Source organism: Tursiops truncatus, chromosome 7 (assembly GCF_011762595.2).
Source record: "Tursiops truncatus isolate mTurTru1 chromosome 7, mTurTru1.mat.Y, whole genome shotgun sequence".
Classification (NCBI taxonomy): Eukaryota; Metazoa; Chordata; class Mammalia; order Artiodactyla; family Delphinidae; genus Tursiops; species Tursiops truncatus.
The window spans coordinates 71,259,271-71,276,640 of record NC_047040.1 but is presented as its reverse complement, the minus strand read 5'-3'; the positions used below and the strand labels follow the sequence as shown (position 1 = coordinate 71,276,640).

General features: G+C 36.9%; 1 protein-coding gene and 1 long non-coding RNA gene across 2 annotated transcripts in view; one reads left to right on the top strand and one right to left on the bottom strand.

The window, feature by feature from the left end:
* PLA2R1 (phospholipase A2 receptor 1) overlaps nucleotides 1-17,370 on the bottom strand; it is a 119,968-nt gene that overhangs the window by 27,292 nt on the left and 75,306 nt on the right. Inside the window, 6 exon segments of the mRNA XM_019923216.3 lie at nucleotides 1,409-1,548; nucleotides 3,103-3,206; nucleotides 9,623-9,687; nucleotides 15,179-15,336; nucleotides 15,804-15,839; nucleotides 16,416-16,548. Coding sequence (XP_019778775.3) covers nucleotides 1,409-1,548; nucleotides 3,103-3,206; nucleotides 9,623-9,687; nucleotides 15,179-15,336; nucleotides 15,804-15,839; nucleotides 16,416-16,548 — 636 coding nt within the window.
* Nucleotides 1-17,370, top strand: part of LOC109547925 (uncharacterized) — a 147,398-nt gene that overhangs the window by 77,369 nt on the left and 52,659 nt on the right. The window contains exon 3 of the long non-coding RNA XR_004527424.2: nucleotides 17,003-17,100. This is a non-coding gene — a long non-coding RNA (uncharacterized lncRNA). The remainder of the gene's footprint in view (nucleotides 1-17,002; nucleotides 17,101-17,370) is intronic.

The following is a 17,370-nucleotide window of genomic DNA, read 5'->3' as shown; positions in this document are numbered from 1 at the left end:
ATTGCCAGCAGAAACAGTTAGCTACATGGTAGAAGAAACCCAAATGTCCATCAATGGATAAATGGAAAAACAAAATGTGTTATGTACATATAATGGAATATTATTCAGTCTTCAAAAGGAAGAAAATTCTGACACATGCTACAACATGGGTGAGCCTGGAGGACACTGTGCTAAGTGAAATAAGCCAGTTACAAAAGGACAAGTACTGTATGATTCCACTTACATGCAGTGTCCGAAATAGTCAAATTAATAGAGACAAAGTAGAATAGTGGTTCCCAGGGGCTGTGGGGAGGGAGAATGAGGGGTTGTTGTTTAATGGGTTTAGAGTTTCAGTTTTACAAGATGAAAAACGTTTGCAGAGTCATTGCACAGCAGTGTGATTATACTTAATACTACTGCACTATACATTTAAAAACGGTCAAGATGGTAAATTCTATATTATGTGAATATTAACACAGTTAAAAATATCAGTGCCAGATATGTAGTGGGTGCTCAATAAATGTGTATTAAGTCCAAATGGCCCCATTTCACAAATTAACAATGAGAGGAAGATCACAAGGGAGGCAATGCCCTACCCATGTAACTAAACACATAGACTGAAAATTGTCCATGATGGAGGAGCAATTTCATACTAGCATATGAAATTATGACACAGTTTGAGTTTTTAATTATCAAAGAGTTAAACATTTATAATTTGAGATACATTTTAATTACTTCCACCTAAGGCTTATAAAGTTATTTTATTTTAAAACATAAGGAGTAGAGGGGAAGTCTCAGCCTTAATTGGAGACAGTATCAGAAATAATAAATCTAGTTTACAGTATCCCCACTGGCCATTTAGAAAAAAAATCCAATTCTGCGTGGAAGTGCCAGCTATATGAGGCTCAAGACAAAGCTGACGGAGCTACGTTATTAGTCAGGCAGGTGACAAGGCGGATAGAGCTCTATGAGGGCTCCAGGCAGGGAAGACACAAAAGAAGAAGACAGTCTGGGCCCTTTGGAGCTGACAGCTCATTTGGGAACAGGGCCTAGATACACGTGCCCACCCCCACACACATGCCCACACGCACACACATGCCCACACGCACACACACGCCCACACACATGTGCACGCATCCACATCCCACCTAATGAAACTCATACAGCGCAATGAATGACAATGTCAGTAGCAAAAACTGAGTATACGTATGAAGGGTGGTGTCAAGGCTGTTTTTGACAAAACCTTTTAATTTCAAGAGATCTGTCCCTAAATAGAAAACTTCTCAAATCTCTTGAAAATTGTGACAAAAAAATTCCAGGTCCAATGGACAACTCATAGTTTTTCAAAGCCACACCTGCTTTTTGATTACTTTCTAAAATTAAAACCTACAAAAGAGAAACAAAAGCAACTTTCTGAAAACAAGTTTACCTTATAGTCAAAATATAACCATCCTTTGGGACATGTTCCATGTTTTTTTGGTGTATCTTTCTCTTTCTCTATGATCCAAAACTTTTTTCGCTTACAGATGCTAGGCATAGAAACTGAACACTCTTCACTAGCCCAGAGTCCTGGAAGAGAAAATGGTTAGAAATGACCAGAAACAATGGTGACTCTTTGTAGGCATTCTCTATTGGTCACTGTTTTTTTATGACTGCTGTGGTTTACCAGACTTTGTTAAATCTAGAAATTGAACTAAATTTAACTACTAATCATAGAATTCTCTAGTGACAAGAGCTAACTGGGCAAGGTGCCAAATCAGTAATTCTAATTTAAGAATGTAGAAAGTTTGCAAATGCAAAAGAAAAAAAAAATCTAAACAAATACTGCGATTGCAATCACAAAACTGATGAAAGTTTTAAGAATATTTGACTTGGTTAGCCAAAGAATACTTTGTAGAGTAATATTTTTGACTTAAAGTATTCAACCTCAAGATAAAAAAATTCTAAAACAATAGATGATCATTTCTACTTTATAATTATTAAAAATATAATAATTTAGAAAAAATAACTCAGGAACTTCTAAGGAAGAAGCACTTCTGAACCCTGACCCTTAAACAAAACACACACATTTAGAGACATGCCCTCGGGAATATAGCCCAAAGTCCTCAGTCTCTTGGAAAATGTTCTTTTAATTAGAAGAGCTATATTTTCAGAGTAAAGGTTTATAGAATGCATTTCATTAGCATTCAAGTTACAAATTCCAGAATAGGGCAAGGATGCATGTAAATTGCAAGGGCAGATTCAGTTTTCTAGTGTGAGGGGTATAAGCCAAAAAGATATTGGCATTCTGAAGGAGGGGCCGGAATGCTATTTTCAATGCCGATTAGCTGCCATTCTTCCAGAATCACAAATAGCCTTTCTGTAGGCTGTTGTGACACCTGCTGGCAAAAGCGAGCTGATTAACAACATGGTTTTTCCTCTCTTAACTTTCTCTGCAGCTGCCCTTACATCAGAGATTGCTTTCCATGTTTATCCCTCTTCTGACTTGGGAGAATCTGTTAGAGTCAGGGACATCATTACCTTTTATTGGATAGAAACAGCGGGATGGATATGAGTGGACAATCAACCCCAATAACACTGTATTGATGAATAGAATTTAAAAACCCATCTTAAATGTGCATGTACTAAATCCAACTGGCAAAGAGTTGGTGTTCTAAGGCAGGCAGCAATTAATGCCTGGTGTTAAAAAAAGAACACTGAATTCAATGAAAATTTTTCTTAAATGGGAAAATGAAAGTAAATTTCAGAGGTTAAAGTTCTGACCAATTATAAACTGGATCCTACAAAGAGATTTTAAAAAATGGGCCCATGTTGAAATTTCACAGAGAATAGTATTTGTCAGGCAATTTTTAACCCATTTCAGTGGGCCCATTTTTGGTAGTTTTGGTTCAAGAGGAAGGACTTATCTGGATGTAAATTATTTTCAGGAACATGAATGCATGGAATAAACTGTAGGAATGGTCATCCTTAAGACTTAAGACATATAAAATTAAACACACTCAGTTGAAAAGCAAAATAACCAAACAAAACCTTCTCACTGAACTAATGCAATGAAAAGGAGACTTCAAGTCTTCTAAAAATTATGTTTGTATTATAAACCCAAAAGTGGATGAACAAAATAACCTGTTATGGATGAAATGAAGCCACATCTCTGGCTCTGATTAATCATGGATTCTTCTTTTCCTTTGTCCCAGTTCTGGTATATTACTGGTGATCCATCTCTCCAGCTGCAGGAAAATCAAAAAATTAAAGGTCTTCTCTCATTCTGCACGTTCAATCTCCAACACCATTTTTGGAGTTCTGGGATATGGACTGAAGGCATAATATTTTATTAAATTAAAAAAAAATTCATGTCTGTGGTTAGGGAAATGAAAATTTGTAAGTTAAAGATAATGTTTGAAGGCTATTCAACAAATTTTTAAAAATTTAATTTAATTTAATTTTTATACAGCAGGTTCTTATTAGTCATCGATTTTATACACATCAGTGTAAACATGTCAATCCAAATCTCCCAATTCATCACACCACCACACCACCACCCCTGCCATTTCCCTGCCTTGGTGTCCATATATTTGTTCTCTACATCTGTGCCTATTTCTGCCCTAGAAACCGGTTCACCTGTACCATTTTCTAGGTTCCACATGAATGCATTAATATACGATATTTGTTTTTCTCTTTCTGACTTACTTCACTCTGTATGACAGTCTCTAGGTCCAAGCACGTCTCTACAAATGACCCAATTTCATTCCTTTCTATGGCTGAGTAATATTCCATTCTATATATATACCACATTTCCTTTATCCATTCGTCTGTTGATGGGCATTTAGGTTGCTTCCATGACCTGGCTATTGTCAATAGTGATGCAATGAACATTGGGGTGAATGTGTCTTTTTGAATTATGGTTTTCTCAGGGTATATGCCCAATAGTGGGATTGCTGGGTCATATGGTAATTCTATTTTTAGTTTTTTAAGGAACCTCCAGCTATTCTCCATAGTGGCTGTATCAATTTACATTCCCACCAACAGTGCAAGAGGGTTCTCTTTCTCCACACCCTCTCCAGAACTTGTTGTTTGTAGATTTTCTGATGATGCCCATTCTAATTGGTGTGAGGTGATACCTCACTGTAGTTTTGATTTGCATTTCTCTAATAATTAGTGATGTTGAGCAGCTTTTCATGTGCTTCTTGGCCACCTGTATGTCTTCTTTGGAGAAATGTCTATTTAGGTCTTCTGCCCATTTTTGGATTGGGTTGTTTGTTTTTTTAATATTGAGCTGCATGAGCTGTTTATATATTGTGGAGATTAATCCTTTTTCCATTGACTTGTTAGCAAATATTTTCTCCCATTCTGAGGGTTGTCTTTTCGTCTTGTTTATGGTTTCCTTTGCTGTGCAAAAGCTTTGAAGTTTCATTAGGTCCCATTTGTTTATTTTTGTTTTTATTTCCATTACTCTAGGAGGTGGATCAAAAAAGATCTTGCTGTGATTTATGTCAAAGAGTGTTCTTCCTATGTTTTCCTCTAAGAGTTTTATAATGTCCGGTCTTACATTTAGGTCTCGAATCCACTTTGAGTTTATTTTTGTGTATGGTATTAGGGAGTGTTCTAATTTCATTCTTTTACAAGTAGCTGTCCAGTTTTCCCAGCTCCACTTATTGAAGAGACTGCCTTTTCTCCATTGTATATCCTTGCCTCCTTTGTCATAGATTAGTTGACCGTAGGTGTGTGGGTTTATCTCTGGGCTTTCTATCCTGTTCCCTTGATCTATATTTCTGTTTTTGTGCCAGTACCATATTGTCTTGATTACTGTAGCTTTGTAGTATAGTCTGAAGTCAGGGAGTCTGATTCCTCCAGCTCCGTTTTTTTTCCCTCAAGACTGCTTTTGCTATTCGGGGTCCTTTGTGTCTCCATACAAATTTTAAGATTTTATGTTCTAGTTCTGTAAAAAATGCCATTGGTAATTTGATAGGGATTGCATTGAATCTGTAGATTGCTTTGCGTAGTATAGTCATTTTCACAATGTTGGTTCTTCCAATCCAAGAACATGGTATATCTCTCCATCTGTTGGTATCATTTTTAATTTCTTTCATCGGTGTCTTATAGTTTTCTGCATACAGGTCTTTTGTCTCCCTATGTAGTTGTATTCCTAGGTATTTCATTCTTTTTATTGCAATAGTAAATGGGAGTGTTTCCTTAATTTCTCTTACAGATTTTTCATCATTAGTGTATAGGAATGCAACAGATTTCTGTGCATTAATTTTGTATCCTGCTACTTTACCAAATTCATTGATTAGCTCTAGTAGTTTTCTGGTGGCATCATTAGGATTCTCTATGTATAGTATCTTATTATCTGCAAACAGTAACAGTTTTACCTCTTCTTTTCCCGTTTGTATTCCTTTTATTTCTTTTTCTTCTCTGATGGCTGGGGCTAGGACTTCCAAAACTGTGTTGAATAATAGTGGTGAGAGTGGACATCCTTGTCTTGTTCCTGATCTTAGAGGAAATGCTTTCAGTTTTTCACCATTGAGAATGATGTTTGCTGTGGCTTTGTCATTTATGGCCTTTATTATGTTGAAGTAGGTTCCCTCTATGCCCACTTCCTGGAGAGTTTTTATCATAAATCGGTGTTGAATTTTGTCAAAAGCTTTTTCTGCATCTATTGAGATGATCATATGGTTTTTATTCTTCAGTTTGTTAATATGGTGTATCACATTGATTGATTTGCATGTATTGAGGAACGCTTGCATCTCTGGGAAATCCCACTTGATCATGGTGTATGATCCTCTTCATGTTTTGTTGGATTATGTTTGCTAGTATTTTGTTGAGGATTTTTGCATCTATATTCATTAATGATATTGGTCTGTAATTTTCTTTTTTTGTAGTATCTTTGTCTGCTTTTGGTAGCAGGGTGATGGTGGCCTCATAGAATGAGTTTGGGAGTGTTCCTTCCTATGCAATTTTTTGGAAGAGTTTGAGAAGGATGGGTGTTAGCTCTTCTCTAAATGTTTGATAGAACTCACCTGTGAAGCCATCTGGTGCTGGACTTCTGTTTGTTGGAAGATTTTTAATCACAGTTTCAATTTCAGTGCTTGTGATTGGTCTGTTCGTATTTTCTATTTCTTCCTGGTTCAGTCTAAGAAGGTTCTACCTTTCTAAGAATTTGTCCATTTCTTCCAGGTTGTCCATTTTATTGGCATAGAGTTGCTTGTAATAGTCTCTTAGGATGCTTTGTATTTTTGTGGTGTCTGTTCTAACTTCTTTTTCATTTCTAATTTTATTGATTTGAGTCCTCTCCCTCTTTTTCCTGATGAGTCTGGCTAATGGTTTATCAATTTTGTTGATCTTCTCAAAGAACCAGCTTCTAGTTATTGATCTTTGCTATTGTTTTCTTTGTTTCTATTTCATTTCTTTCCTCTCTGATGTTTATGATTTCTTTCCTTCTACCAACTTTGGGTTTTTTTTGTTCTTCTTTGTCTAGTTCCTTTAGGTGTAAAGTTAGATTGTTTATTTGAGATTTTTCTTGTTTCTTGAGGTAGGCTTGTATATCTATATACTTCCCTCTTCAAACTGCTTTTGCTGCATCCCATAGGTTTTGGATCATCGTGTTTTCATTGTCATTTGTCTCTAGGTGATTTTTGATTTCCTCTTTGATTTCTTCAGTGATCTCTTGGTTATTTAGTAATGTATTGTTTAGCTTCCATGTGTTTGTGTTTTTTTCATTTTTTTCCCTGTAATTGATTTCTAATCTCATAGCATTGTGGTCAGAAAAGATGCTTGATATGATTTTAATTTTCTTAAATTTACCGAGGCTTTATTAGTGACCCAAGATGTGATCTATCCTGGAGAATGTTCTGTGTGCACTTGAGAAGAAAGTGTAATCTGCTGGTTTTGGATTGAATGTACTATAAATATCAATTAAATCTATCTGGTCTGTTGGGTCATTTAGAGGTTGTGTTTCCTTATTAATTTTCTGTTTGGATGATCTGTCCATTGGTGTAAGTGAGGTGTTAAGGTCCCCCACTATTATTGTGTTACTGTTGATTTCCTCTTTTATCGCTGTTAGCAGTTGCCTTATGTATTGAGGTGCTCCTATGTTGGGTGCATATATATTTATAATTGTTATATCTTCTTCCTGGATTGATTTCTTGATCAATATGTAGTGTCCTCCCTTGTCTCTTGTAACATTCTTTATTTTAAAGTCTATTTTATCTGATATGAGTATTGCTACTCCAGCTTTCTTTTGATTTCCATTTGCATGGAATATCTTTTTCCATGCCCTCACTTTCAGTCTGTATGTGTCCCTAGGTATGAAGTGGGTCTCTTGTAGACAGCATATATATAGGTCTTGTGTTTGTATCCATTCAGCGAGCCAGTGTCTTTTGGTTGGAGCATTTAATCCATTCATGTTTAAGGTAATTACTAATATGTATGTTCCTATTACCATTTTCTTAATTGTTATGGGTTTGTTTTTGTAGGTCCTTTTCTTCTCTTGTGTTTCCCACTTAGAGAAGTTTCTTTAGCATTTGTTGTAGAGCTGGTTTGGTGGTGCTGGATTCTCTTAGCTTTTGCTTGTCTGTAAAGCTTTTGATTTCTCCATCGAATCTGAATGAGATCCTTGCTGGGTAGAGTAATCTTGGTTGTAGGTTCCACCCTTTCATCACTTCAAGTATATCATGCCACTCCCTTCTGGCTTGTAGAGTTTCTGCTGAGAAATCAGCTGTTAACCTTATGGGAGTTCCCTTGTATGTTGTTGTTTTTCCCTTGCTGCTTTCAATAATTTTTCTTTGTCTTTAATTTTTCCCAATTTGATTACTATGTGTCTCGCATGTTTATCCTTGGGTTTATCCTGTATGGGACTCTCTGCACTTCCTTGACTTGGGTGGCTATTTCCTTTCCCATGTTAGGGACGTTTATGACTATAATCTCTTCAAATATTTTCTCGGGTCCTTTCTCTCTCTCTTCTCCTTCTGGGACCCCTATAATATGAATGTTGTTGCATTTAATATTGTCCCAGAGGTCTCTTAGGCTTGTCTTCATTTCTTTTTTTTTTTTTTTTTTTTTTTTTTTTTGCATGGGCCTCTCACCGTCGCGGCCTCTCCCACTGCAGAGCACAGGCTCCAGATGTGCAGGCTCAGCAGCCATGGCCCACGGGCCCAGCCACTCCACAGCATGTGGGATCTTCCCGGACTGGGGCATGAACCCGCATCCCCTGCATTGGCAGGCGGATTCCCAACCACTGCGCCACCAGGGAAGCCCTGGCTTCATTTATTTTCATTCTTAATTCTGTTCTGCGGCAGTGAATTCCACCATTCTGTCTTCCAGGTCACTTATCCATTCTTCTGCCTCAGTTATTCTGCTATTGATTCCTTCTAGTGTAGTTTTCATTTCAGGCATTGTATTGTTCATCTCTGTTTGTTTGTTCTTTAATTTTTCTAGGTGTTTGTTCTTTAATTCTTCTAGGTCTTTGTTAAACATTTCTTGCATTTTCTCAATCTTTGCCTCCATTCTTTTTCTGAGGTCCTGGATCATCTTCACTATCATTATTCTGAATTCTTTTTCTGGAAGGTTGCCTATCTCCACTTTATTTAATTGTTTTTCTGGGTTTTTATCTTGTTCCTTCATCTGGTACATAGCCCTCTGCCTTTTCATCTTGTGTATCTTTCTGTGCATGTGGTTTTTGTTCCACAGCCTGCAGGATTGTAGTTCTTCTTGCTTCTGCTCTCTGCCCTCTGGTGGCTGAGGGTATCTAAGAGGCTTGTGCAAGTTTCCTGATGGGAGGGACTGGTGGTGGGTAGAGCTGGCTGTTGCTCTGGTGGGCAGAGCTCAGTAAAACTTTAATCTGCTTGTCTGCTGGTGGGTGGGGCTAGGGTCCCTCCCTGTTGGTTGTTTGGCCTGAGGTGACCCAACACTGTAGCCTATGTGGCTCTTTGGTGGGGCTAACAGTGGACTCTGGGAGGACTCATGCCAAGGAGTACTTCCCAGAACTTCTGCTGCCAGTGTCCTTGTCCTCACAGTGAGGCACAGCCACCCACCACCTCTACAGGAGACCCTCAAACACTAGCAGATAGGTCTGGTTCAGTCTCCTATGGGGTCACTGCTCCTTCCCCTGAGTCCCGATGCACACACTACTTTGTGTGTGCCCTCCAAGAGTGGAGTCTCTGTTTCCCCCAGTCCTGTCGGAGTCCTGCAATCAAATCCCGCTAGCCTTCAAAGTCTGATTCTCTAGAAATTCCTCCCCCCATTGCTGGACGCCCATGTTTGGAAGCCTGACGTGGGGCTCAGAACCTTCACTCCAGTGGATGGAGTTCTGTGGTATTACTGTTCTCCAGATTGTGAGTCCCCCACCCAGCATTTATGGGATTTGATTTTATTGTGATTGCGCCCCTCCTACAGTCTCATTGTGGCTTCTCCTTTGTCTTTGGATGTGAGGTTTCTTTTTTGGTGAGTTCCAGTGTTTTCCTGTTGATGACTGTTCATTTGTTCTGATTCCGGTGTTCTCGAAAGAGGGAGTGAGAGCATATCTTTCTACTGCACCATCTTAAACCAATCTCCTATTCAACAAGTTAACCATTAAGATATAGTCCAATCATTCTGCAAATAAAAACCTGTTAAACAAAGTTAAATGCAAATGAATCAATGTCCATACCGAAATTCATCATTGACTCTTTCTTCCCGAAGTCCAATCCACCAGTTTACACCATACTTTGATAGCTATTTAAAAAAGAGAGAGAGAATGTCAGCATTTATCCTACTTTTTTTCCCTTTTCACTATTAAGATTAATGGGGTCACTGTTAATAGCTTTCTATTCTTCAGTATTTTACCCAGTTATCTAAAGAAGAGTACACTGAGGCCTAGCATCTTTAGAAGACCTGAAACTTCATTATTCTAAACTACTCCCTCCTCATTATGTAAGAAAATTGGAATCAAATATTGAAAGCTCTTTTGGTTTCATACAACATGCCATAACTTTGTTACAATGTTTCCTATATATATTTAAAAGTAAATTCTCTAACTCTCATAATAGGAATTTAAAAAGTAATATTGTAAAGTAAAATAGAATGTGGATTCCTTTTTTGACTAAAAATTTAGTGGTTTATGCGCTCAGTGATTTATAGAAGTTTACTATACATGCCACCTACTTGAAAAACAATTCGAGGCACAAAGACCTCAATAGTAAAAATAATTTGTATTTTAGGCACTAGTCTGATCGGTAAGTTTTTAAACTAAGTACTAGCACCCTCCCCATTCAAATGGAAACTGCATTATAGGACAGAATAATACTACAGTATTTCCAGTGTTTGACAACTAGAAAATTATCCTTTATATATTTTATGAATTTACACCATTATTTATTACATAGATCCCAGTACAATAAAGAACAAACTTGAAACACCATAGGCATGCACATGCATATGCACATTAGAGCAGATGTAATACTGGACTTATGACCCAGGAAATTGAAATTCCCTCTTTAACTATAAAAGAAGAACAGGCATTAGGGATTTCTCTAAGGTCTTTAAATCAATATTCTTTATTGTGTGTGTGCTGTGTGTGAAATGTAACTTAATTTTTTATGCTAAAATCCTGTTAATTTGAAGGCATTGTACATTTAAATTTACACTTTCATTTCTTCTGTAAAGACTTGGGAATGCATTTTAAGATATATAAATATTTTTCCATGTGAATTTCAGATCGTCATACAACAGAACCTAATAGCTCTCTAACATTCTAATTTATACACAGGTATTTTTACTCCTTAATCAGTGTGGCTGTCTGCCATATCAGCAATTTGAAAATAATGCAAGATGGAGCAACTATAATTTTGGATCCCTGAGTTGTTGTTTCATGGACGTGTTCTTACATGCTGAATTTAGACTCCTATTGTCAGATTTTGGAATGGGTCCATGGAGACTGGCTTTGAAATCAGTGGAAGAACCACAACAATTTCATTCAATCTAAAGAGGTCTTATGTTCAACAAGAGTGGAAATCATGGCCCGATTGTTCACTGCCCCAATTAAGGACCTCTAAAGAGGAAGTATAACTACTGCATCTTAAGTGGCATATTTATTACTACCTCGATTATAGCACGGTAATCCTCCACAGGGCACATCACAACCTGTTGTGATATGGAACAGAAATTCATAGGACAAGATAGAGACACCCAAAGTGAAAAATCCAATGTGAAAAATAGATGTTGTAAATTTCAGTTTAGGTATGAAACCGCAACAATAGAAGACATTAGTATTCTTTTGTATAAAAAATGTGATACAACCGTGTACCTCATAGTATCAATTATGTTTTGTTACAGAAAAGCAGTCATTATAGATAGCATCATATGGAAGAACACACCAAAAAGAAATAACCCACAGCAATAGCCAATATATTAATCTACTAAGCAGTATAAGGAAGAACAACCTGTCATCTCTTAAAATGTTTCCATAAAAATAGCAAAACCAAGTTATTTTAAGGATTTAAAACACCAGATTTTTGAGGATGACTAATAGATTTGATATACTTTTGTTAGAAATATTTTGAAATAAAATTTTAAAAGTAAGAGTAAATTGTAATTTTGAAATGCAAATATTGTATAACACAGCATAAAAATGCTAGTTCATGTCAAACAACGCCTAAAGTGCTCATTTTTTTTACTTTTTTGGCATTAATCTGACCAACAAGATGGCTCAAAAAACTAGTACTCAAAAATTTCCTCGCATGATGCCTTGTGGTCTTCTGTTAGTCAAAGAGGAAATTCTGACTCATCACTTTTCCAAGCTGGAAATATTCTGTTAAAAAAATTCTGCTTCAGATTTAAAAAAATGCATCCAGCTTTCTTTTTCAATAATTAGCTCTTCTACTCCCTAACTGAATGTTGTCTTTGTCTTTCACATTTCTGAGTTACTACTCTTCTTAGAGGAGCTACACAATACATATGTAACTTTAAAACTATTTAATTATTTAATTCTTATTCTTCCTGTAACTATAGGATGGGCATGCCACAAGAATGAGTGGTATGACCTCTACATGTGTAGTTCCTCATCCAGAACTTCTGGACTGACTCATTCCAGCCAGACGTTCTTAGACATGGGATTTCTTAGTTAAGAAATGTAAATGGTCACCATAAATACCACCGCTACCACCAACAAACATTGCCTAACTGCTATAAACTAAGCAGGAGGAAGAACTGCTTTCGAAATGTACAGCATTCTTTTTTCTAAATCAATACCTTTCCCATTTGGCTTTCTTGCTCCATTCTTGGTCTGCACATTCCCTATGATGATTTTCTTCTGTGGCACAGTGCGGTGTTAGATCAGTCAGCCACTCACCCATAATACTGACAGGGCATTCTTTATTAATATGGTCATAGGTTTGGTAATAATGTTGCCATATAAGACACTACAAGGTTTGTCTGGTTTGAGATCACTAGATCTAGTCCTCAACTAGATCATGGCAATGGCTTTGCCTTTTCAAATGTCTAAGCCTGTGGGGTTTTACTCTTCCCTTCAATGGGAGGTATTAACTCTGCCATTTCCACTGACTTCCCAACAACCAAAGACTGGGAGAGTGAATTAAGGGAAAGGTTAAGAGAGAAGACCTGCAGAGGTTCCTAAAAGAGCTAAGCTCTGCTGGAACGATCAAAGAAGCCCTTTACTGTGCATATCTGAGACATAGCTGACAGCCATCTTTTGGGGAGGGATTTTATTTTATTTTATTTATTAATTTAAAAAAGTTGAGGTATAGTTGTTTTACAATATTATATTAGTTTCAGCTATACAACATAGTGATTCAAAACTTTTATAGATTATACTCCATTTAAAGTTATTATAAAATAATGGCTATATTTGCCTATGCTGTACAGTATATCCTTGTAGCTTATTTATTTTATACTTAGTAGGTTATATCTCTTAATCCTCTACCCCTATCTTGTCCTCCTTTTCTCTCCCCACTGATAACCACTAGTTTGTTTTCTGTATCAGTGAGTTTGTTTCTGTTCCGTTATATTAATCATTTGTTTTGTTTTTTAGCTTCCACATATAAGTGATAACGTACAGTATTTATCTTTCTCTGTCTGACATTTCACGAAGCATGATACCCTCTAGGTCCATATACGTGTTGCAAATGGCAAAATTTCATTCTTTTTTATGACTAATATTCCATTGTATATATGTGCCACATCTTCTTTATCCATTCCTCTGTTGATGGGCATTTAGGTTGCTTCCATGTCCTGGCTACTGTAAATAGTGCTGCTATGAACATTGGGGTGCATGTATCTTTTCGAATTAGTGTTTTCATTTTTCTTTCAGATATATACCCAGGAGTGGAATTGCTGGATTTAGTTCTTTGAGGAACCTCCATACTATTTTCTGTAGAGGTTGCACCAACTTACATTCCCACCAACAATGAACAAGGGTTTCCTTTTTTTGGATGGATTTTAGAACTAGCATTTTAATGTAATGAATATGCTGTTCTGCTGCCTGCGGCCATTTTTTAAAATGACCTTGTAAGTCAGATGACCTGAGATCACTTCCAAATTCCACTACTTAGCTGCTGTGTAACAAAGTTCCTTCACCTCTTTGGAGTCTTAGCTTCTTCATCTGTAAATTATGCTGACGATAGAACTTCCCACAGAGAGTTCTTAGAAAGATTAAATGCCATTAAATGTTAGTACTTAGCCGTGTTTGACACTGTTACAGTAAGTATTGGCCAAATATCAGCTCCTCTTGGGACGTGCACTTTGCATGTCCATGGATTCGTTTTTAGCCATTCACACGATCTCTTGTTATTGCCACCAGGGGTGAGGAGTCTGCTGTCTAGCTAAAGAAACAAATGTATTTTCCGAGGTCATGATATGTAATTTGTTGATACTTAATATTACAGTTTTGGCTTGAGTGTTCCATTTGTAGGAGATGAAGAGAAGTAAAACAATGCATGAACCAATAATACTGGGGAACATCCAGTTCTCATGGTTGGTCTGCCACTGAGTCTCTGTAAGGCCGTGCAGTTGTCACCTAACTCCTCTGGTTCTTGACTTTTCCATCAAAATGCAGTAGTAGTCCCAACCTGCATGCACTTCACAGGCTGTATGTGTATCAAACAGAGTTATAGAAACAGGAAAGCCCAATGAGGTGTGAGGGGAGACATTTCTCTTACAAGTCAAGGATGCTTTAATCCAGAGCTTCATTTTAACAGTCAACTTACAAGCATAGGAAAAGATGATAGAGCAACCAAGGATTCCTGCAGAGCATGAACTAATGTTAAATTATGGGAAAAGAAAAAAGGCTCTTTCTTATCTTCAACAATTTCCTAGGGAAAATTGGGAATGAGGTTTTTCCTCCCTGGTGCCCCCCTTGGTAATTTGTACATACTGCTCCCTTTTCCCTTATTACATCATGTTATTTCCAGCTTTTTAAAGACACTGACTGTATTTTATTTTTGTGTCCTTGACAAATACCACAATGTCTGAGACATACCTAATGCTCAATAAATGCTTGCTGAAGAAATACACTGAAAACCAACACTATTCCTTGGCAGTCTATTCATTGTTGAATGGATTTTGCATGCTGCTTTCTAACAAGCCTAGCTTCTCAAAGGATTTCTCTATCTGAAGTTGAAATGGAGAACCACTGCTTACCATTTTCTGCATAGAGTCTAAAACAATATTGTACTCTTATAAGTCAAATTTGAAACATTAAAACAGCCATGCACCTCCCAGTACTCTTTGTCGCTCATTTGTGCTTTATTTTCCTCCATGGCATTTATCCATTTATCTTTTTCTAAAATATTATGTAATTCTATTTATTTATATTGATTACAGTCTTCCTTCCCAGACTAGACTAAAAACTCCAGGTGGGCAGGAATTTTGGTCTATTTTAATCACTGATAGAGCCTCAGCCCCTAGAAGAGTAGACTCAATAAATATGCATTGAATGATGGAATGAACCTCACAAAAACAATAAAATGCTGTTTACTCATCCTTTGTTGCTAAAAAAGCATGAGGAGAAGTGAAATGACTGACCAGCATCGTAAACCTGTGTTTCCATTATTTGCTCTAAATCTCTGTGACAGGAAGAAAAACAGTTCTTAAAAATCTAAGACTTTTAATGAAACAGATAAATGTCTGAAGTAATATAAAAACAAAATCCCTCAAGGACAGAAGAAGGAGTTAAGCTCCGAGTTTCTCATATTTAATCATATTTAAGTACCGCTCTTATTTTGCCGTGGATGAATTCTTGTTCACGTGCAGAATGAATAGTGAGAATATCACTGCGCAGCCAGCCACAGACAAACTCAAAGGAGGACCATTCCGTGGCAGAGGTATGAAAAAGGTACTCTGCATCCTGATAAAAGAGCCAGGGTGCATCTGAAAGAAAAATAAGCAACACAGGTGAGGCAACAATTACTGAGCAATGTAATACAGACTTAAACAGGGTATACTATGATTGACCCCGAATGTGTAATTTGGTCACTCAGCATTAAGAAAATGTGTGTGTATACACCCACTCCCACACATAAATAAGTATACAATTTACTTATTTTCCTTGGTCTATTTCATATAAGAAACATTCACGTATATTCAAAAGTCCGGGATAGATACATATTTTTAAATCATGTGTCATGAAAATGGAGTTAAGCTATGATATGTCTTCAGTAATATTTAGTGACATTTATTAGTTTGATTATTTATTAATGATGAATTTGTTAATTTGAAAAAATTAGTTCTCAATTGACACAAGAAAAGAGAAACTCGATTGGAGCTACGTAATAACACAGTAATGCTACAAAACAGCACAGAATTAGAAATTCAAGAACTGCCAGGATAGTTCTTACCATACTGGTACCAGGGTGGAATCTTGGGTCTCACATCTGCAGAGTGAAAGCAAACCGGTTTGAGTGAACTTTACTTACAGGTGTACTATCTCTGAATTACTTCAGGTCTAAACACAATATTTTGGACTTTGCTTTTTAAAAGATCATTTAAGAACCAGGTGTTGTTTGGAAAGTGGTAAGTTCTCATACTTGAAGAGGAAGCTCAAGAGAGACCTCTGGTTAAAGAGAAAAGGATGTGAATACTTGTTGAGAGCCTACTGTGTGTCACACACTGTGCCAGGTGCTTTCACGTACTCATTTGATAAGTAATCTTGTTTGCTTGTAATGTCACAGTGACATTTCTTCCAGGTTGTACTTGCAAAATACAGTATTCCACAACATAGGCAGTTATTTTCATTTCCTACTAAGTTAGCGTACTGCACTGGTGTCACCTTTTCTCATTCCCCCATGATACATTATTTGCTAAAAGAGTACAATTTGTTTCATCATGAAGGCTGTTGGTACTGTGCTCCAGGGTGCTTAAATTTTAGACCTCTGTAACTGTTCACTTGGGAAAATGCTATAGATTATTAGAATGCAAACAAATAGTAAAGATCTTATTAATATTTTTACCTCTTGGAATTTTGCATATCCATTCACGTTTGGAACCACAGTATGAGGGTAGCAACGTTTTATTCGCCTTATAAACAGCACAGTTTCTTGCATCTTCTCCAAAATAATTATTGTCTAAAAATGAAGAGACAACCTGCAGCAGATGAAGTTCATTATTCCTTAATAACGATCCCCCGCAAAAAGTTTCAAAAGATCAAAAAGACATCCCTGTAAATAAATCACAATAGACTTCTGGAGGAAGTAGTTTATGATGCCAGTTAAAGGTGGTTCCACATTTGTGAAAAGCAAGCTAATCAAAGCTTTATCATTTTTTTCTTGAAGATGCCTTTTTTTTTTCTTTCTTTAAGAGGCATTCTACTCTTTTCTCCAGAAGGAACAAGTCAGATGAACTTGCACTGTTTTCTCACTGGCAAGATTAGGCTAGCCCTGGGATCCTGGGTAAACTGTTTAGAGGCTCAAAGATCTTTCAGAATCGAGTCTCACCTTTGATGTAGATTCTTTTGCATAAATACTAGGCTTTTAGTCTCTAATCACTGACTTCTAAGTCAACCCTAGCTTTAATCAGGAAACTATTCAATGTTTTCCAGGAATGATCACGTAGCGGGGTAGTGACTAGAGATTCAACCTTCTCAATGACTTGATGACTACTTGACAGAAGAGTGGATGGGCCGTGAGTAAAACTGAGGTACAAAATTTGAAAAAAAGAGGGTTTTGAAACCATTTATACTCCTCAAACATCTACACGGTCATGCAACCATTCATCTAACTTAAATATATATAAGCTCAGATTCAGAGAATGGCATGAGTTTGATATTTATTTTGTCCAGAGGGAAGTGGCAAGGGACTCAGTCCACTGCTTCATCGCTTAATCTCATTGATTCTGAACCAAATTGTCTATTCCTCTATTACTGATGAGTTTTTGTTTGTTTGTTTTACTAAAACGCATTCTCAACCT